This window comes from Anas platyrhynchos, chromosome 5 (assembly GCF_047663525.1).
Source record: "Anas platyrhynchos isolate ZD024472 breed Pekin duck chromosome 5, IASCAAS_PekinDuck_T2T, whole genome shotgun sequence".
NCBI lineage: Eukaryota > Metazoa > Chordata > Aves > Anseriformes > Anatidae > Anas > Anas platyrhynchos.
The window spans coordinates 35,008,713-35,031,595 of record NC_092591.1 but is presented as its reverse complement, the minus strand read 5'-3'; the positions used below and the strand labels follow the sequence as shown (position 1 = coordinate 35,031,595).

Genomic DNA, 22,883 nt, shown 5'->3' with positions numbered 1-22,883 from the left:
CATCATTACCTACCCACTGCTGCCTTCTGCTCTGGTGCAGCAACTGGTAGCATTTTCAACAAGTGATGCTCATATATATTCAGTCTGCAGTTGAGACAGAAACACTTGTCCTGACCATTTGCTGCCAGCACTTTTAAACTGAAGAAATACAACTTAGCATTACTGAGATTCTACAAAGACCGTTTTGTGTGCTGCACAAATCATTTGAGCCTGCGTGACCACATCTTCCCTCTCCCCATTTTCAGAATGGTCTAATATCTTGGATACTCACATAATGCAGCTTCATTTATGATGACCTCAGCTCTTCCTGGGTTTCAAGTTTTAATTTCCTTTTCACCAAATGTTCCCAGTTTCCTTTCACATAAGCAACAAGAAAAAAATGAGGGATTGGTTAAATTTAACAATTTTGTTTACAACCTCTCAGTATTTTTTTAGTCTAGGTGGAGAGATACTTTAAAGGTTATCTCTATTCTTCATTTAAAAATCTTTCAACCTTTAAACTTCCCAACAGATGAGTAGTGATGCTTTATATTAAATTTTGAAATAAATTTAAATATATATATATATTTGTTCTCATATGGAAACACATGACCGAGTCTTGGAGTGGGAAATATCCCTCAGAAAAAAACATACTTCTATTAGTACCTTACTGGTAGCATATTTCTGAAGAAATATTAGTACAACCATTTATTGCATAACTGACATATCATTAAATGGAAACAGCAAACACAGTAATAGAAAAAGAAGCATTCTACACAGAGGCTTATGTTTATCTAGCAGTGTGGTTCTAAAACAGAAATTCCTAATTTCCTAAACTGTTCTGCCGTAAAAATTAAAGATGAAATCCTGATACAATTCTGCATAATGACAGGCTAGTTTTAGTCTACAATACTCTCAGGTCATTAATAAACATTAAGTAGCTAAACCAAACTATAACTTCACCACATTTAATAACTTGCAAGTTATTAGAACATCACATGGAACTCGTATTGGATTTAAGAAAAGTCATCAACATATTAAAGACAACAGGAAAATTACTCTCTGCAGCAAGCACCTCAGTATTTTCTTTCCTATTCTCTTAAGGTTGAAAAAAGCACATACAGAAAAGGAAGTAAAACTATGAGTAAAGCCTTGAGATAATCACAAAGTAATCACCCTATTAGATAAAAACAATAACATATCATGATCCATTTTCATACATTTCTACAAAATACCAAACAGTTAAAGAACAGGCACAACAACTTCTGTGTAAAAGCCTTGCAAGCCTGGGTTTTCCTTACAAAAGTCAAATATAAAGGTGTTATTGACATGTATTTTATTTTACTAACAAATTATTTACCTTAAAATGAATGTGATTCTTCAAGATGTTCTACAGATGGTCTCCTGCGTGAACATAAATCAAACCCAGCAGTTTAGACTAGCAAAGTCTGTTTATACAGCAAATCTTCCTTACCATCACAAAAATCGTAAGCGACAGAGCAAATCCAGATCCTACCTATGCCCTTTGGCCTGTCAGAATACAGATGAAATATCTGAAACAAAAAGAAAGATGGGTTGGGGCATTTCCAGACATAAAACATCAGAAAAAATAGCAGTTACTGTTAACATCAGCAATTGCTTATCTGTATGCTTCCCTGAACAGATGGAGCCCCCTTAGCGATTAGCTAGCAAATAGCATCAGAAGGCACTAGTCTCATCTGACAGTCAAGTGGCCACCTGCAAAACTTTACCACAAATATCTCTGCCTTGAGCTAATGCTCAATCTATCAGGGACCCATTGTGGGGTTTGTTTCCTACTGTAAAATGGGACCTGCAAGAATAAAACCAGAAACATTTCAGAAGTGGACGGCATAACTTAAGCTGGATGATAACTTGTTTTCCTCCAGCTGTCTACCCTTTCCAACATTTTTGGCCAACAGGGAGCTGAGCTGCTCGCAAATCCCCTTTAAACTGCACCCTACAGCATGTTATGCCTCTGATATCAAGTCAGCTAAAGAGCTCAGTTCAACCTCAGCAGCAGTCTATAGTTGTGCTAAAATTTGTGCAGAGCTAAAATTTCTCAGTTCATATATTATATTGCCTCCACTGACTCAAATAGTCACTGCAAACTGCTGAAATGGCCTAAGGTGTTACTGTCTTCTGCTCAAGTTATTGCATCCACAGCTTAGCTGGAAGAATGAATCATCTGAGGTCTGCTAATACATTTCATGCAAAAATACGTGGGTTAGCTCCAATTACACTCAGCAGCACTTCGGGCTGCTAGCTGACATTGCACCAAATGATCAAGGAGCATTCTTACTGTCTTTTCTGCTGGGTCAGTGATGAGGGGCAAGAAACTTAACTGAAGGCTTATACTGAAGCTAACAACTGAAGGCTAATAAACAGATTAGAAAACCAGAAATATCAAGCCTACCACAGGTACTTTTAGAATATTCCTTTCTTATTTCAGCCTGAAATACTGTCTTAGAATTTGTAGGGGAAGTGAAGTATTTTTGTTACCGTATAACACAGGGATATCACTCACCAAGTTCTCTTCCATAAAGGCTGTTTTATAAATGGAGAAGACATATATTCCCACAAGATACTTCCAGCAGCATTTCATCAATTTCTTTGAAGAATATTCTGAAAATTTCTCTCTAACTTTCTCTACCCTTAGAGAAATGCTTCCCCACAGCAGATGACATCTTACCTTTTTATACCAAAAAGAAAAATTTAAATTTTGTCAGGTTTGAGTAACCTAATCAATCACTGCTGTCTGCAGAATCCATGAAATATGTTTCTTGAGCAGCCCTTGCTCTCCCTCCTGAGACGTCTTTCCAGGCCTGTCTACTGTGTTGACCTGTTAGATGCTCTAACAGGTAGAGATGCCCATGTGTTTTGGAGTCTCCTATTGTTACAGTCGACTCATACTTCTAAACATCTCATCACAGTCTTGACTTCCCATGTGCACAGCTGGCAAGTCTAGCCTTAGCACCACAGAAAGTGTCAGTGAAGCTGTAATAATTTTTGTCAAAGTAATTATAATTAAACCACAAAAGGTTATTAGAAGAAAAACAAACAACAAAACACACACACACAGGAAAAAAGAAAAAGAAAAAAAAACAGTAATAGTGAAAAAAAAAATAAGGAACTGTCTAAAAAAGTCAGAGAATGTGAAGTTATTCTAATAGTTATTCTGTCATATTAAAGATGGTGAGAAGAAACCAAGGACCCCACAGACTGCCTAAACACACAGGCTAAGGAATCTTGTGTTGTTCAGAGCTCATGCATATCCCTGAGGATTTTTATGGCCAAAACACAGCTGCACTTCAGTTACGTAAGCAGCATCTGTATTATTCATCTATGTGGATTTAAAAAGACCACTTATTTTAGTGACAGTAATTAACACAAACAAAGAAAGGGCACACATCTGCCAAGACTAAGTTATCCATGAACAAGGAAATGTGTAAAAGGTGAATTATTTTTACATAATCTTATCAGTATGATCCATAAGCCCAGTAAATATTGGGAAATTAACAGAACTACTTTGTACTTTAAAAGCAATTATGTGTCACAGTTTATGTGGAATATACGAGGTTTATTGTTTCCACCTTAAGGGCAGGTAAACGGACAAAAAGATTATTTACAATCAGCTAAACAGTCAATTAGTCTTAAAGAAAAAGGCCTCTACAGCTTGATTTTTGAGTTCTGTTTTAACATAGATGGCCACAACCATTTTCCAGCACAATTACAGCCCTGCTTGCACCTCTGCCCTGTCTCTGATTGAATGCAGAATAAAGACACCCTGGTCAATTTACTCGTGTTTGTACATGGTGACAACCCCTAATATCTGCTACCTAATAGCTATTCCACAACAGCTGCCTACACCAACAGTTTTGTTTGACACTGAAGGTGCCTTTGTGTGGTTTAGCTTAGTCTGAGGTGGATTAGGCTAAACCACAAAAAGGCATTCCTAGCGTAGAACATGTATCCATCCACAAGGCAAGCCAGCACACAGGGGCTACTGCACTGTAAACTCATACCCAAGCTTATTTCACAATCGCTTCACTTCCATGTAAGCAGTAGTAAATGAGAGAAACAATAGTGAGGGAAAGAGGATTATAAGGGTTAAAACTAAATAGCAGAGGACTGCTGCATCCACCTTTCACAATAACCTTGTTTGCAGAGGATACAAAGCCACCACATGCTAGGCAAGACAGTGGGCTCCTACAGAGATTTGGACTGCTCCTTAGATATCTTACATAAATACAAAAGACATGAAAGCAATATTGTCATTATATAATATATGGAAATAAAATTATGCATGGCTTTTCCTTAGTTTTCTTTCAATTATTACTGGTCATTGAGATACACTACTTCTAAATTAACAGGGACTTCCCCATTAATACACTCGTTTCCTGTTAATTCATGGCATGTAACATTACAAAAATAATTATTTCAGAAGCCAACACTCTTCTCTTATATAAGCATGAGACAAGTCAGTAATATAGGCCATCTATGTACAAGATATGCTCATTTGAAACTATGGAAACAACTTCAGCCCTGAAAACTTACTTTCAGTGACAGTGCAAATAAAAAGTTGATCTTTCATTAGATGAACTGCTTAAAGCTGGGGAAAAAAAGATGGAGGTGTAAGTCTTGATTAAAGTACCTCTTTTTTTTCTAGACCATCCTGGTACCAAATATGTTATTTCAACTAATGTGAAACAGCGTTTTGGATGTTATGGTGGCACAAACATAAATCATTCACTTAAGGCACATTAAAATGCCATGGTTAAAGCTGGGCCTCGTCAAAGGAAAGCCCCAGCTCTTCACTAGGTCATCCTCTTACTACAACTAGTCTTTAAGTAACGATGCCTCTTCATCATGTTACACCTGCCTTTTTATCAGGTTAGAAATGAGGAGACATTTCTTCTCAGAGTGGTCAGGCGCTAGAATGGGTCGCCCAAGGAGGTGGTGTCGCTGCCCCTGGGGGTGTTTAAGGAAGGTTGGACTGGTGCTGAGGAACAGGGTTCAGTGGTAGCAGTGGCAGTAGGGTTGGACCAGATGATGCCAGAGGTCTTTTCCAACCTTAATGATTCTGTGATTCACCTTATTCACACACAGCAGCGTATATATATAGTACACACAGAATTATATTGTATACAGCCGTGACTTCACTGGCATTTTAGGCGTGGCTACGAGGCTATAAACCAGCCTTGTCTTGCACCAGTGAGCAAAATCTCACCCGCTGACACACACAACGAGCGAGTGGCTCTCCGCGTTATCCTTAAAAGACAAGTGAAAAACACCAAAACTCTCACAAGCAGCAAGTGCCTTTCCCCTGCGCCTCAGGAGGCGAGCCAGCATCGCCTCACGCCCCTGGGCTGAGGGCGGCCAGACCCTGCACCAAACGGGACGAGGGGGCCGGGGCACCGCCCGCCATCTTCCCGCGGCCGCAGCGGCCGGGGCCGGGGCCTCGCCTCCGCCTCTCGAAAGAGCGCTCCCCGCCGGGCACGCGCCATGCATGCGCGCGCGGGGGAGGGCGGGGCCGCGCGCGCGCGCGCCCGCCCGTTGGCCCCCACAGTGGAGGCGCCGGAGCACTGCGGGCGCGGCTCAAGGTGAGCGCGAGCGCCGGGCGCGCGCCCGCGGGGGGAGAGGGGAGGGGGCGGGCCTGAGGGGCGCCTGAAATGGCGGCCAGGAGGGAGCCTCAGGCGTCCCGTCAGGGGCAGCGCCTCCACGCAGGTCGAAAGGGGCGTCGGGGGTGGCTCAGTTGCCTGAAAGGGAGCGTGAGGCGAGCTTTGTGGAGTCCGACCGTCAGGCAGTGGCCCAGAGTCCTGTTTTAGACCGTTTTCAGCCACTCCAACACAAGTTAATTATTAAACAAAAAAAGTTTATACAGTCCAGCTGTGTGTAGGTATGAGTCTGTATGCCTGCTGGAGTTTTAGATCTGTACGTCAGTCAAAAGCTCAACAGTATTGGGTGTTTCTGGGCATGTCAAATAAAAAGGAAGCTGGATCAAGATCCTACTACTTCTTTACTTTTTTTTTTTTTTTTTTTTTTTCCGATTTCTTTCTTGAGAGAAAGACTGCAGCCTGAGCCCTTACTGTATCCCTCCTACATGGCACTTCATATTGAGTCTGGCTTCTACTTTTTGAAAACTTTGCAACTTAAGGTTGTTCTAATGTAGAGCTTCTAAGGGGAGTGGTGAACAGAAAACTTTGGTGCCTAATCCTTTACGTTCACTTTTCCATTTCCATCTCTTCATTTTACCACTTATAGTTACTTTAAAAAAAAAAAAAAAATTCTTCCCCCCCCCCCGGTCCTAAGCTTCTTGCCCATCTTTCCTATCTCTGTTTTCTTGGCTCCACATCCTTACCCATCATTACCATTTTCTCCAGTCCTCTCTCTCCATTATATTTCTTCTCTGCTTTGCTAGCCTTTAATTGCCGTTCTTTTTGTTCTCACTGATTTGTAGTGCCAGTCCTTCCTTCCTGCATGTTCCTCATTCCAAATCGTTCTTCCTTGAAATTTCTGCCTTTTTATTTTTTTTTTTTTTAACCAGCTCTTCCTTTTTTTTACCAGAATGCACCTGGCATGGGCTTTGACAGCTTGAAAGCAGCTGAATTATTTTGGCAAAAGTATATGCAACTGAAAACAGTGTCTCGTGGGCAATCTCAGAAACAGGTAGTTCTCAGAACCAAGCCAAGGACAAACAAACCAGAGCATTTTAGTGCAAAGGAATCTATTTATCCTTTTTAAAAGGAGTTGCCATGTGTCTGTTTGCAAAATGGGAGAAGAAAGACAAGGGGGTAAGAATAAAACTGGGCTAAAATGTGTTTGATAGTGCCCTGGAGGTACTGCCGTGCTGTGTAATGCTCCTCTACTCATAAAGTGGGTCAGGTAACTTTGGCATAGAAAGCCGATGTTAAAACTCATGACTAATTTTTACTCCATTTGGTTTAAAGAATAAAACCAGCTCAGTCTATTTTTTTTTTTTTTTGAAAAGCTAGAATGGTAGTACATGATTTCTTGTAGGTCTGTTTACAATTAAAAAATAATAATAATAATCCCAAAGTGTCCTTAATATTTGCATTAAACATATGTCAAAAAGGATTATCTATATGATCCAGATCTACTTTATTTCACTTAAAAAATCTGTGCTCTTTCTCCAAAAGCTTTCCTAGGTCAATGGTGCTAAAGGATGGTGCCTTTACTTATTTTCTTCATTCGCTTCCCAATTGTTTAAGATATGAAGAAAGTCTGTTTGTTTTGTGTTATGTTATGCTATTGGTGTCAACATTTGCATGTGAAAGATGATATTGACTTCCACTGTAGCGTAAGTGCAATCACATTTATAAGTAAATGTCCATCTCCAGTGTTCTATTTTACTGTGTCAGCTGTCACAGAATGAGTGGCAGTTCAGTTGCCAGCCTCTGTTTCTTTCTGTCCACCCACTCGCAGTATCTGGAAGATGTTCAGATTGAAATAGTACACAGGCTTCTCAACCAAAAGGTGTGAAAATGGCCCAGGAAATCAATAGCATTGTTGTTCCCTCAGAACTTCTGTCATTCAAAGAAGTACTCTAAACTTACATTGTGTATTTTTCCACCCTCATCTTCCTGTGCCAGGCTGTGTTGCTTTTCCTTTGTTTTAATTTGTTAATAGTTTTATTGGGCTTTTTTTTTCTTTTTTTTTTTTTTTTTTCTCTCTCTGTAGTGTAGTAGAAAGCAGATATTTCATGTATGTGTTAGGCATAATAAAAATGCTTTTCATGATCTGTTGTTCAGATTGGGTTTTTTGTCCTTGCATAATGAAGGTATTTAGTTTCAGGACAACAAAAATAGAGTCAGCCGTGTGGTTTTGAGAGTGGACCGTTCTGTAAGGCAGGAGCTGTACAGCAATTCTGCCTGTTCTGCATAGTTTATAACCGGTGGATCAAACTCTTAATACCACGGATAGATTTGAACTGAATATGAATAGTGTTTAGAGGAATGATTTGCCCAGACTTCATGTGAACTGTCACATCGCTGTTGGTTTATATTCACTGCATTCTTCACTCATTGTTTCTGCACAGAGCAATGTCATTAGTGGCCATAAACTTACCCCAAGTTCTGTATGTGCATAAATCATTTACTGGAGGGTTTTAAATTGCACTAGATACATTTGGCAGTTTATAAAATGCTCATTGAATTAGCACAGATTCTGAGATACTAAGACAATTGCTCTGAGGATAATAGCTGGACCGCTTGAATGTAATTTTGTTATGCAAATATTATCAGCTTGGCTAGTCTAAGAGGATTCAGGTACTTAACAATGCAAAATTCAACCATTTACCTTCAAGTTTACTCAGAAATGACATGGAATATAAAGTTAAAATATGCAATTTGATATTTTCATGCATAATATAGCCAGATGAGGCCATTGTGAGAACGGACCTGCCCACTTCAGTGTTTTGAAGAGGAATTTAGAATTTTATTCTGAAAAATACTTTATGAAATAATTTAAAAGCAAATAACCCAGACCACACAGGAAATCTGAACATGGAAGATGGCGCTGAATGCACAATTTGCCAAAGTTTGTCTTAGGCCATCCTTCCTTCTAGGATTTTAGCTAAGTATATGCATTACAGAGATTGTATTAACTGTGTGGATATGCAGTTCACAAGTTAACTTTTCATCTGCACTTGTTTTATATGACTCTTGGGCATGAATGCTGAAGTCACTGAGACCCATATTTTGTCCCCTCTTTTCAAATTCACAGTGAAGCCAGTATGTGGCCTGTGCTTGGCAATTGCTTTGACAGGATAGCAGTCCACATCAGATAAATCCAAATACAATAGAGCAAAACCATCTTGTAACCCACTGTGCCTTTTGGCTGAGCTATCTGAAAAGCATGGGCTGTGGCAGAAGTCAGAAAAAACAGGTGAAATTCTGGCACTCTGTAAGTGTCTCTGCAGGATTTCACATGTAGTGAAAGTGCATTTCAGATGAGCTATTGCATTTACAGTGATTTGGTGGTTTGTTCTTTCTCCTGCCATTCTCAGTGGCTGGTAATGAGGTTGCTGTTGCAACCAATTCCAGCAGAGCAATGGATGAGCCAAGCGGTGCCTGGTGGGATGCTCCTGGCTGAGCAGATGCTGAGCTCTCCCTTACTGCTGCCTAGGGCCAGGGGGCATGTTATGTTTCCCATGGGATTTGTAAGCGGTGTCGAAACATTTGCGTTACCTAAACCCTGTCCCCGCATTTCCAGCTTGCTAAGTACTTTGCCCTATATTCTTTCTCAAGGAATTTTATGTTTCAGGACTTCAACAATGTTTTCCTTTGTAGGAACCCAGTGTGAAATTGCTGCAAAAGCAGGGATGATTATAGAAAGAGTAGTGCTGAATTCACGCCCTGGTATGTATTTCTCTGCCATCAGGGAGCGATGTGTTTGTCTTGGTTGCCTAATACTCCAAAACGGTGAGAGTAGAAAGAGAAGCTAACAAGATTTGCATATCTTAATATTGTATGCAGCAATAAAAAAAGTTTACTGTGAAGTGTGTCTATTTAGTTTGTGTATAGAGGCTTCTAAACTCTTGGGTGAGAAAAAAGGGATAATGCATACATAATATATGAGAGAGCCCTAAGAGTAAGAGTCAAAGTGAAGTAAGTTTTTGAGGCATTGCTTTTTAGTTCTGACATTTGTTCTTTTTGTAGAAATGACAACAGCATTTTGTAGCTGTTATTTTTCTTCTCTTTTAAAAGTATTGAATTTTTCATCCTGCCATGCTTCAAAATGTTTGGCTTTGAAATCCACAGTTTGAGAATGTCTGCTTCCTTGCTTTCACACTTGTGTATGTCAACACGATTGTTTGAATAGTGAGTTTATAAATAGTCAGCTGCAGAAGAACCACATGTGTGTGTTAACTTTTTTTTGGAAGGGTTGTATGTTGCTTAATGCAAAAATAGTCATGGGAGGTAAGAACTATTGTGTATCCCGAAAACACATCTTTTCTAATGCAAATGAAATTTGACAGCAGTAGCTTTCCTTTTTAAAACATAGATGTGTGTCTGGCACACTCCTTATAGTGCCAGTGGTTCCAGCTGTGTGAGGTTTTTTATTTGTTTGTTTTTTGATTTGACTTAATTGTTCATAAAAATTATGTGCAACAAGCAGCATGGAAACTGTTGGTTCAGTGCAACAAATGCAAAAAGCTTCCTTTCAAATGGACTAGGCTAGACTTTAGGATGTCCATATATATTCATAAGTAAAATGCACAAAATATAAATCAAAAGGTTGCTTGCAAATCAGAACAGACATGGCAAAAACAATCAGAAGAGTGGTTAGTGTATGCCTCTGCGTGCTGAATACACTGGATGATTTGTAATTAGATAGTAGCCTCTGGAGTTCCTTTCTGTATAAATTAGTCCTCAATAGTCAGGAGAGGTTAACTAAGCATTTTGGGAAACCAGAGAATTAGTCTGTTTTGGGGGTGGGTTTTCAGTTTGGGTGGTGGGAGTGCACCTGTGTAAATCTAAGCCTGTGGTACAAAACCCAAAGTTTGTTGGTAGTTTTATACCTGCCTCAGCATATAAGGTAACGTATGTTAAAAAGAACCACCTTAACAAAAAAAGACCTTCCCTAGTTATTAAGGGAAGCTCTACATTCAGTATATATTTGTTTCATTTGAAAATACTTCTAGGCAAGAATGGAGTGCCAGTGGCCGAAAACTTCCGACTGGAACAAAGTACAATACCGGACACGGTGCAAGAGGGCCAAGTACGTGTTAGAACCCTCTATCTCTCCGTGGATCCATACATGGTAGGTGATGAGCTTATGGCTAAGCCAGAATTTCCTTAGAAATTACCTTAAACTCTGTTCCTGTTGTGGTGTTTAACATCGAAGTTAACAATTGTAGAACAAATGTAGCTCTGGTGTAACTAAGTAATTCTGTTCATTCCACTGGAGTTATATTGGGAAGGAATTTCGAGTTAATGTGCTTGTGATATATATAGGAATATGACTTTATGGGACCAGAAAGAGACTCTGAGCCCTGATACATTGTTACAGAATTGTTTGTGTCAGCTTTATCTCAACTGTGACTTTTGTGATGCATGTTTTTTACTTTTTTTTTTTTTTGCCCCTCATGGAAGAAAGTGTATTTCAATGAAGGGAATGAGTTTGCAGAAGGAAGCATCTGTCATGATGAAGCAGGAGGGAGGAAGAATATGTCATGGAAAAAATTCTAGGCAAAGCATGTAAATGATTCAAGTTCAGTGTTACATAGATATTGTCAGTTTTGCTTACAGATGAAAGTCAGATTTTCTCCTTTAGTGGGTGATGGCAGGGCAAAAATGTAGCAGAACTTTGTAAGCAATGGAAACAGAGAAGACTGTTGAATGAATCCATAATCAGCACTTGCACCTAATTCTGCAAAACTGTGGAAATCCAGTGTTTGGGAGAGCTGTGGATTGAAATGGAAGTAAAGGCAGGGTAGGAGGAGAACTAGACAGACCCCTGTCTGTTAGTATGTAAAAGTTTGCTGTACAGAAAATGGGGATTATTTGTTCCCTACATTGATGGAAATAGTAGAAAAGAAACACTCTTAATTTCAGGTAAGTAGATTTAGTTTGGAAATTAAGAAAAAATATAAAAATACTGAGGTAGTAACTTTGGCTATATGGAGAGATTAAAGAAAAGATTTCAAATTTCAAGATGTTTCATTAAACAGTCCTTTGTGAGGGATACTCTAAATATATTTTGTGTTCTCCAGTACGTAGAGTCAGACTTAATGGTTCCTAAGTGTTTTTTTTTTTCTTTTTCCCAATCCTACATTTCGATGATTCATCCAGTTAAGGAATGGCATTTAGAGGATTCTCATCGGGTCCAAGCCAGTTGTCTTTGGTTACGAGACTGACTTTGAGGCAGTGTCTGTAGAATGCATTTGGCTTTGGTAACACTGCTGAAGGAGATTAAAATGATCTGTCCTTTGTACTGAGTGAGCAAGAGGGGAAAGAGAGATCTAAGAGAAGATTCTGAGTATTTGGGGCTTATTGAGAGATTTTTGAGTAGCCCATTGTGTTTGATGTTTTAAACTTATCTCATCCCCAGCCTCATCTGAACTTCATATAATCAAACCATGTGTTGCACCAGAGCTTCTCATTAAAGCCTTGTCTTTCAGCGCTGCCGAATGAACGAAGATACAGGCTCAGATTACCTCCTGCCCTGGCAGCTGTCTGAAGTAGCTGATGGTGGGGGCATTGGGGTTGTGGAGGAGAGCAAGAATAATAACTTTGCCAAGGGAGACTATGTAACTTCCTTCAATTGGCCCTGGCAGACAGTGGCCATTCTGGATGGCAGCTTGCTACAAAAGGTAATGTAAATGTAATGCCCCAAAATCCACATTGTCACCATTTTATTTTTCTACAACTCATTTTAATTAATTTATTTTTTAGTAGGTAATTATACTGTTTCTTAGTCAAAATTAAGTTGGTGTTATTGAAGAAACCAGTTCTCAGAGGGTAGACGTGCTCACAGGTGGCCAAATCTGTATCAGTTTTCTCAATCGTTAACAAAGAAAAATGTGAATGCATTTGCTGGTCGTCAGGCATGACAGTATTATTTCAATTGTTGTATTTTTAGTACATTTCCGTGAAACTGCTTCTGTTAATTGATTCTGTTAGCTATCCTAATTGTAGGTAGACCTACTCCAGGTCCATGGGAATATATTCAAAAGACATGAAAGGCCTTAGATATGTTTAATTCAATTTATTGCTCTAATGTGTTAGTGAAAGCTTCTACTTGGAATTTTACATCCAGAGAAGAAAGGATATTCAACATTAAATTGAACATAGGGAGGTAACGGTGGATTAGGTATGTTGTGTTCATCCTCATGTAACACAGAAATAAGTTGAATAAGTTTATTGGAAATTGTACTTTTCTACTTTAAGACCCGTTGTGCCTCTAATCTGCAATCCTAATGTTTGACAATGTTGCTACTTCATCCTATATATTAACATCGGAATAGTTTACCGTTGCTGAAAACTTACCTCCCAATCACTTTTTGCTTTATGGACACTTCCATAATTTAAGCTCTTGTGAGTGTCTTTGCTTAAAAACTTTTTCTAAAACTATGTAAATATAATCTTTGTTTCATTCTGTATAAACTTGTTATTAAGGTAGAGAGTTTATAGCTAGCTTGTCCTGGCCCCTTGAGCTCGCTTTGTAAATATTCTGAGTTAGTCGTGTATCAGTAGACAACCAAATAACAGCAAAACTTCACCTTAAAAAGAAATCCAACTCCACTGTGTGTTTTTGTTTTGTAGCTTGTTCCACAGCTAGTGAATGGATGCCTTTCCTACTTTCTTGGTGCAGCCGGAATTACAGGACTGACAGCCCTGCTGGGTATAAGAGAGAAAGGACACGTGACTGTAGGTGCAAATCAGACGATGGTGGTGAGTGGAGCAGCCGGTGCCTGTGGTTCTTTGGCTGGCCAGGTAGGTTGGTTGAAGACATAGAAATGATACGTGCTCACTAAGTTTGTGTTCTGAAACATGCTGGTTAGTAAACATACAGATAAAAATCATTATAAATATGATTAAGTATAACTCCATCGAAAGGGCCAGGTTTGCAGATCTGGCTCACACTCTCACTGAGAGAGACTGGAGGTTTGAAACTTAAGTTTCCTGCAGCTGAGATAGCAGAAAATGGTCCAAGGTAAGTAAAATAGATGTTACAAATGCATGTGTTCACTACATGTTTATAGTCTGCCATTTGAATGGTCTTTGAGTTGACTGGTAACTTTCATTTTTTTACCTTAGCAAACGTAGTAAACCTTCTTCATGTTGTTTTCCTTGACATTCTTTGTATTTTGAGATTTACGACCTTTTTATTCTCTCAGCTTTGCAGAACATGTTGTAGGTATGTTTGTGTGCATATACCAACATTTATATATCTATATGCACATACAAACACAACGGGTATCAAGCAAGCTTAAGACTTACTAATAAAGAGGAACTATGAAACAACTATTTGTGAGCAAATCTATAAAGAATGTATTTAACTTGGTTACTGTTCAATCTTTTCAGCCTTTTTTAGCTCTGATACTGTACTTTATAGATGGTGATTTTATACTGTGTTTGGCTCTCCTGTACTTTCAGGCATTGGTAGTCCTACAGGCTAAAGCTCCTGCAGTCAGTGAGTTTGGAAAGACAGCATATTTCTGTTGGGATCTGCCCCTTCTCCATGTGTGAGGAGGGAATGGCAAGAGGCTCTTTTGCTGCTGTTGTCACATGAGATGGGAGTGTACACTAAAATTTGCCGCCTGGGTTTTAATGGGATGGGGGATAAGTGTACCATCACTTAATGTCCCCCCAGTGGCACTTTTATGCATGGGCAGATGAACAATCTAACTTCTCTGTATTGTTTTTTTTTTTTTTAAACTGCAGATTGGCCGTCTGGAGGGCTGCTCTAGAGTGGTGGGTATTGCTGGCACAGATGAAAAGTGCTCCATTTTGGTCTCAGAAATGGGGTTTGATGCTGCTATCAATTACAAGAAAGAGAATGTGGCAGAGCAGCTACGCAAACTCTGCCCAGGTGGTGTGGATGTTTACTTTGACAATGTTGGTGGAGACATCAGCGATACAGTTATAAGCCAGGTGATTATGCCAGCTGTCAGGTTTATTCTCATTACTCTCCAAGGTCCACATGCCAGCTTTGAATTAATTCACACTGGAGACTGGCCTACAATACAGCAGAACAGGCTTTCCACTTCATTGATCTAACCCTGGTGCTGATCCTTATCCTGAGGAGAAATCAAATATTTGACATCAGTGCTTGTCACTTGGGCTAGTCTGGCAGTATAGCAATAGGAACACAATTTCTGCTTTTGATTTCTTGTTTCTTTCAGGCCAGGAGTCTTGGTAATGTTCTTACCTTCTCTTAGAAACCTTCTCTGTCAGTGCAGTAATCTTGTGTTTTGTTAGCTTTGGTTTTCTGGCTTCACAAAAGAGCAGCTCTGCTGGGCCTCCTATAGGCTCTCAACCAGCCCTCTTTCTTGTCAACTCGAAACTATAGTTTCTGTCTCATGGCAGGGAGGCCTTGGTGGCAACCCCTTCTTTGGGATCTCTAAATCACAGTCCGTATCCAATAGCTGTATCCAACTTCCTTTGTCCTACTGTTCCCCTCTCCTGAAAAAAAAGGCACATATTAAGATAACAGATTATTGTATTCCTCACATTTAATGCCTTATTAAATGCTACATATGCTGTAGAGCATTTAGTTTTCCACTATTGGCCTGCATTTATCTAGTTAAATGTTGTGACACGTTGAATGGGACTGCATGCAATTCTCCCACTCTTTTCTAGGAAATGTGACTCTCAGTAAGGACATTTGTGTGAACATTTTGCAATATATTTTAGTGCATCTCTAGAAAATGTGTTTTTTGAGACCAAGGAATGTAATTTATCTCACTTTGTGCTGTCCCAAACAGATGAATCAGAACAGCCATATCATCCTGTGTGGACAGATTTCTCAGTATAACAAAGATGTGCCTTATCCTCCCCCACTGCCTCCTGACACAGAAAAAATACAGAAAGAAAGGAACATCACAAGGTACAGTTCTCCTTCAGAACTTGCAACCAGGTTCCAGGTGGATTGCTCACATGACTTTGTGAGTCTGATGTTAGGAAGATATTTTGCAGATCCACAGTAGGCACATGTAATAAGAACAGAATGGTGCCATACTAAAAGAGGAAACTGAAATCAGTGTCATTGAATTCTTTCTTTTCATTTGCCTGTATCAGCCTAAAATTGGGAAAGGATATTACTACAGTTTAACATAGATGTCTGATGTTGTGTTTTGTTTGTGATTGCTTAATTTAGTCTTGGAGTCTCTAAGAGATTCTTCAGGATGAGGGAAGGTGTTGCCATGGTTCTGTTCTCAGATGTTTTGCCATACACCATCTCTCCAAGTGTAGTGGTCCAGAGAGAAAATCAAAAAAATTTTTTTCAAAGTAAGGATGCAGCTGATGCAGTGACTGTATTAAAATCACATTTTTATTGTCTGGGTTTTCATTAGATACAGGTAAAACATTGAATTTTTGTTATGACTCTTGGGATCACTGGATCTCTCATGAGGGTTCAGGTGGAGCTAAGGTAGACATGAGGAGCAAAGCCTTATGAGACTTTCCATTCAGTGCATTGTAGTACAATTTTCACAAGATTTAGTAGAAGGCAGTGGAGATTTTGGTCAATACATTGCTATAATTACCATTTTTCATGTTCATTTCTGTTTCTCTTGGTTGCTATGGGCAGACGTGACAGCAGGATATGCAAAAATCTGGATAGCCAGAAAGTTAATTTATACTTGTCATATAGTTCCAGGTTTTGAAATACACTTACCAATTTCTTAACTCAAGGTTCATTCCTTTTTTTCCCAGAGAACGTTTCTTGGTGTTGAACTACATGGACAAACAAGAAGCTAGTGTGCTACAGCTCTGTCAGTGGATCCAAGAGGGTAAACTGAAGGTAGGAGTTTTACATATAATCTGTGGTGTTTGATATTTTCTCCTCAGATTGTGGTCTGCCAACAGGAAGTCCATCTCTTACCATGCCTCAGGAATGAACAGAGATTTTCTTAAGAATGTTTAAGTGTACCTGAAAGCTTATTAGGTAGCACTCTTATAGCAGATGGCTACTGAGGATGGTGTGACTGTAGTATGACTGACATGCTGCTGCTGTCTACATTCTTTCTTTCAGCATAGGGTGCAAGTACTTTTTGACTTAAGGGATCAGGCCTTCAAAAATACTTATTTATTTAGTTTCCTGAATGCTTTCAGGGATCCTGTCTGAAATTTAGTTTCAAGCTTTGCAATCGCTATTTATTATTTTGTGACAGGTAGGTTCTTGCTATTTTTCTCATAAGGTCTTTCTAAATTAGTTTTTGATTCTTCAGGAGACCAATAAATTTCCCTAAGAAAATCCTGAGATGTGAAATTTTGGCAGATGCACAAATGTTCCAGTTCTGATGGAAGGACTAAACTGCCTGCAGGTTTATCAGAAAGTATTTGCCTCTCTCTTGATCAAAGAACCTGGCCCAAGTAGAACACTGTTCATTGTAGCAAGAGAATCTTTTAGATTTAAAGATTTCTGTGTCAGTATCATTGAACGTTCTTAAGTAATGTTAATCTTGTTTGAAGAAAGCTAAGAGGACATTTTTGCATTGGCAGGTCAGAGAGACTGTGATAAAAGGCTTAGCAAATATTGGTGGTAAGTTTTTTAGATCATTTTCTAAAAATAAGGCTAAGTACAATGGCAGTAGAGGCCATTTGCCAATTCAGACTTCTTAAAATCTAAAACATGATTTTATTATTATAATAAAAATGTATTATTTTTCACAAGGTATTAAGATGTTCTGTGAGAAAATTATTATATGTTAAAAAAAATATTGAATATAAATTTTGAGATTTTTTCACCAGTTTTATTATTTGGGGAGGGAAGAGGAGGGTTAAAGTGTAAACCTGCTACCTAAGCAGTTCACAGTCATACTGATCTTACAGATTTAATGGGCTGCCTATTTATTGGAACTTGTATGTAAGAAAAGGGTATTTTGGAAACTTCAAATTTATGCTTTAAAAAAACTGTCTCTAACAGTACTTGATACTCTATGTGCTAAAAAAAAAAGAATACTGAAAGGTATGCACAAAGAAAGGGAAAGAACATCAGACACGTCCAAAAAAAGGTCAAAATTAATTTCTTTGAAGCCTGTACTCTCTTCCAAAAATCTGTAACAAATATGAAATACAAGGGAGTCTTGTGACTACAGTGAGACCAAGCTAAAGAGCTAGGTGACTCAAGATGTGCTGTAAGATTGCATTCTTTTCAAGTAACAGGATAGAGTATGATATAGCCCATTTAGTCATTAGTCCAATAAGACTGAAATAGGCATTAGCCAAAACTTACGGAGTTGCGTTTATTTCTAATTGTTACTACTTAGTGGTACACATATGTATTTTGAAGGAATCTGATTAAATGTAGCAGTCGTATTTCATACTTTATTTACTCAAAAATTTTTTATTTTGCACCAACTTGTCAAATTCATTGTACTACACGGAGCATTTATAAGCCTTTTTCCTTCGCAAAAAATTGTGAAACTAACACTATTTGTGGGCTCTGTGTTCATGCCTTATCTTTCTGTTTGGTGTTTGTATGCTTGCCACAAAAGCAACAGATGTAATCATTAAATTGTATAGGGCCAGAAAGGTAATTAAAAAATATATTTTTAATTATTACACAAAACTGCCTTTTGCAGTTTATTACAGACATTGGCATGTTTTTTGTTTTCCTTAATTTGGCACATGGTTAAGGATAAGTATGTGGTTGCTCCTGTTTGGGGAACTGTTTAGTATGTTTCTATCATTTTGTTAAAAAAGGAGTTATTTGTCACATTTTGCTTGGCACTAACTTATTTCGTTATTTCTCTTGAAGCTGCTTTCCAGTCCATGATGAGTGGAGGCAACATTGGAAAACAGATCGTCTCAGTTTCTAAGTAAAAGTTATTACTTCGGGAAAAAGAATTTGATTTTATCTCTAGTAGTGAGGAAGTTTTACTTAGAGTAATTTCTACTTTATTAAAAGAAATACTAAGTTGTTCTGTATGTACTGATAGCGGAGATTCTGGGATTCTAAGGCAGAACCCATGGTAATAAACCGAACAGAGCAGGAAACAGGAATGCAATCATTTATACTAGAAGCTAGTTATATATTTGACAATTGTCGGCTAGCAAAATTGCAAATAATTCATGGATATAATTTTGAAGTTAGATCATCTCAGGAACTATTTCCAGTAAACAATTTGTATGTAGCCACCTGGATTTGGACATCAGAATTTACTAGTGTAGAGGTGTGCCATTCCTACGCTAGTTTGTCTCAGTGCCCAGGAACTTCTCTAGGAATTTCTGATTTACTAGTATAAGCTTAGTCTAACAGTCCAGTTAATCTGGCTAATCATCTTAGAATTTAAGTGTTCTCATTTTTTCAGATAACTGCAATAAAAAAAATCAATTCCTAGAATTCAAGCTCTATAATGCCAAAGATGCTTCCTTTTTGCCCTCTGGAACAAATATCCACTGCTTACCTTTCCCATTTCTCTGTATTTTATCATTATATACCCTATTTTCTGAGTACTTGAAGCCTAATTCATTTACAATTCCATCTGCACACCACCTGAGACTTTCATTGGAGGTAGGTTTGGCCCTAGGGCTAGCTTGTTTTGGTGTAAGAATGCTCTTTTACCATTGCAACAGGGAAACTTGAAAAAACTAAGTCACCATTTTCAAGTTTGATTAACATAACCTCAATCCAGATGAGAGTGATGCGACTAAGTGTGTCTTCAAGATGAAGGAGCAGAAAAGGGAACAGATAATTATCTCAAGGACATGAGAATATGTACATTTAGAAACATTGACCCATTTGTTTAGTGAATAGGATCATGATGCATTTTGACTTACAGGTTTTGTTTTTAATGTTTGCCTTTAATGAGAAGTGCCTCCAAACAGCAGGGTCAGCTGAGTTGTCTGGAGGATGGATCCTCTAGATCTGCTTGAGTCACTGCCTAGGTTCAAACTAAATGGAATCCAAGAAATCGGAGAGAAACATTATCCAAGAAGTTTGGCATTAGAAATCCTTTTGCATACTGTGTAAGGTAAGACAACAGATATCAACAGTGCCTAATATAACTGTAAGCAACGTGAAAAACAGTCCCTTGATTTCCCAGTGTTGAGGCTGACCCTGAAGGAAGAAAGCATTTTGCAGTGACTGATGCTATAAACTTTGAAGAAGTGACAGACACCTGCAATATGGCATTAGATAGTCTAAAACCTTCAAGCATGTATTTTTCAACTACCCAACTACTCACTTTCAGCTAGATTCTAAACCCAGCATCAACATAACTAACTCAAGCAGCATTTACAACAGTGTCACATTAGGACAGAAACCACATTTTTTTTTGTGGAATAAAATCAGTATATTCATTGTTGACAGCGACAGGTGAATGAAATTCACTCAATTCCTGCTTATTGACTATTTATAGGTGGTACTCACTCTTGAAATTTGGGCAATGCAAACTTATAAAACTTTATAATTTGTGCATATATTAAATGAGAGACAGGAGAAAATACAATGATTCCGAGCACTATCTCTAGGCTTGGATTCCTGTCATCACATCAGCTAGATTTAACTGGGAGGGAGCTAATGGGAATACAGCCTTTTCAAAGGGAACCAGCTGCTCTAACATATGTTGATATACCACATCACGTCGTTTTATTGTCACCTTTTCTTCCTTCTCACATGCACATACTTCAGATTGAAACAGCATCACCCTGTAGGCTGTTCTGCAACGCACACCTTATTCTGCAGTAAAACTTCTGCCAGGCAGCAGATTGACCTTCATGCACTTTAACACACTTTGTCTTTCTGAATAAACTTCCTACACCTAAATCCTAGTTCATGCCCAAAGCAAGTATCTAAATGTAAAAGAAAACAACCCACTTCGCCACACAGGTGACCAACAGTCCACACCCCAACTGTGAAGCTGGTCCTACCCCTGGATCCATTGCTACTGCTCCTAAGAACTGTATCAATGCAAGAGTATTTTTTACAAGTGATAGTAGCATTGCCATTGCTGTTGAGCTGAAACAGTATCAATTTTAATCAGTAACAAAGTCCTCCTTTGATCAGCTCTTTCAGTTGTTTGGTTTTGGTGTGCCTATTTGTACATGAAGGTATATGGCTTTTTAGGTGTGTGGTACTATCACGATTTTTTCCTATTTCCTTCCACTTCTGAAGATTAAGTGCTTTCTATACACAAATTTCAACATCCTCTAACTTGCATTTCCCTATGTTTAGCTTCCTCCAGTCTACCAATTTTATTTCAGCTTCAACAGCCTGTATTGAGAGACATACCTTCTAGTCTTAAAACTGAGAACCCTTCTGATTTAGTTCAAGCCTGCTTGAAAGGAAGTATATCATATGGTAGTACCCAAAGCATTTCAATTTCCTTACATACCCATGTATTTCAGAAGAGACTTCAACTGTGAGCTGAGGTGAACATGTGTTGTATGAATATAAGAAAGCTATCATAATAACCACTACTGAAAAGGTGTTAAATTGCTTTCCTCTCATATGCTGTGGGTGAAGGTGTAAGTTTGACATATTTGTGTTTCCAGAGTTGCATTTGCTTGTCCAAAGTACGAATTTTGTACTTTTGACCAGTTTGCTAAAGAGCTACTCCAAAGTGAGCTCATATCTGGCACTATATGAGCTGACACACCTTCCAGGAATGACACTCCTCTAGGAGTTTACTTTTCACAACTGAAAATGAGAAAATATAATAAAAAAAATAAAATTCCCAGCACTATTATTTTTACAGCAATTGCTTAGTAATCCACGTGTGTTGGAAGCCTAATAAAGTATGATGATGTGAGGAGTGATTTAAAGTGAGATCATGCTGAGATACTGATTCTTACAGAAATGAAGGCAGCTTGATTGCTGCAGCATTCCTGTAGATTAGGTAAGCTATAGACAGGAATAGAGGTTCTGTCAGCCTTGGTTCAATGACTACAGGGAAGAAAAAAAAAAGATGAGAACAGTCATAGTAGACTTTATCATGGTACCCTCATTACTTAGGATTCTTTTAGAAGCTTTTCTGTATTTGTGAATCCTAGTTCATGTTACATTTCCAGAATAAATACAAATCAAAAGGGAGAAAACCTTTTAAACTAAGTGTCTATATTTGTAAATATATATATATATAAACCTTAATTTCTTAGTTACTGTAACATTGCAGCTCTTCAGCAATCAGGTATTTTGCACTGTAGGAAAGGTCTCGTTTAACAGAAGATAACAAGTAAGTGCTAAGAAAAATCCCAGCCGCTTTGGATGTAGCAGATAGTCAGACTGCAGAAGGACCAGCACCTGTCCCTGAAGCCTTACCTCAGCGATGGCACATGGTAGGGCATATTTTTTTAAGCAAGGGCAAACATGCAGTCAGAGTGGAAGGCGTGTGACCACAATAAGGTACTAGAAGTTTGACTATGCAGTCTTTATAAATAAGCATTTCTTGTTGCAACTAGCAATAAAATTCAAACAGCATTGAACAGACAGATCTTTAAAAAATATTTGAGCCAATCTTATGCTGGTTTATATTTACTAGTTTTATGCACTCCCATTTCCATCTCTTTTCCTTTTATACTGTGAAAAATTGCTGTTGGCTGTGCTTTAGTGCTAAGCCATACAGTTTAGCATCAGCATTTCATGGAAAATACCAGAAATACCATGAAGAGAGCTTAGCAGCCCCCACATAGGTGGTTCCCACTACAGTTTATAGTAGCAGTTTAAGCAAAAGTGGAGACAGAAGGCAGATGCCTTTCAAAGAGCTTCATCCCTTCCTTTTATTTTTTAATGCATTGATAGTGGAAGAAGCAGATGCAGGATTACTTTGTCCCATTGTTTCTAACATTGTTCTCCTCTATTACTACATTGCCTTTCACTTTGCTGGCATAATTTCAAAGGGGGATATGTTTATGTAGTCCATAAACAAGCTGTCACAGGATGAAAGATCACAGGCAGAAAGCATTATCCTGCAAGGCTAACAACAGCTGGAATTAACTCTAAACCTAAAAAAAATAATTTGTGACATGCAACTGGAAACTCTTTAGGAAAAGCACAGAATGAAAAACAACTCAAGACTGTTTAGACACATGAATTTTGCAACCACAAAGATAAATTGGACAGCAAAATTCACTTGTGCAGCACTCTGCTCTGAGCGAAGTGGCGGTAAGGGGGTGGCTGAACAGGCCAGCAGCAGTAAAAGGACACAAAGTAGCTAAGCAGTGTTTATATAAGAAAAGGGAGGTGCAATTTAT

General features: G+C 38.5%; 1 protein-coding gene across 3 annotated transcripts; it reads left to right on the top strand.

Annotated features, from left to right (window-relative positions):
- Positions 1 to 5,463: 5,463 nt before the first annotated feature.
- PTGR2 (prostaglandin reductase 2) lies at positions 5,464 to 19,145 on the top strand. Of its 3 annotated transcripts, XM_027457778.3 has the most exons (11): positions 5,494 to 5,600; positions 6,565 to 6,666; positions 9,309 to 9,377; positions 10,664 to 10,782; positions 12,143 to 12,334; positions 13,287 to 13,457; positions 14,409 to 14,618; positions 15,452 to 15,573; positions 16,401 to 16,488; positions 17,190 to 17,229; positions 18,448 to 19,145. In XM_027457778.3, the coding sequence occupies exons 3-11, from the start codon at positions 9,341 to 9,343 to the stop codon at positions 18,510 to 18,512; spliced, it is 1,044 nt and encodes a 347-aa protein (XP_027313579.1). In that variant the 5' UTR covers positions 5,494 to 5,600; positions 6,565 to 6,666; positions 9,309 to 9,340; the 3' UTR covers positions 18,513 to 19,145. The 3 variants fall into 3 exon arrangements, with proteins under 3 accessions (XP_071894902.1, XP_027313578.1, XP_027313579.1); XM_027457777.3 differs by lacking the exon at positions 6,565 to 6,666 and having other exon boundaries at positions 5,465 to 5,600; XM_072038801.1 differs by lacking the exons at positions 6,565 to 6,666; positions 17,190 to 17,229 and having other exon boundaries at positions 5,464 to 5,600.
- Positions 19,146 to 22,883: the final 3,738 nt, after the last annotated feature.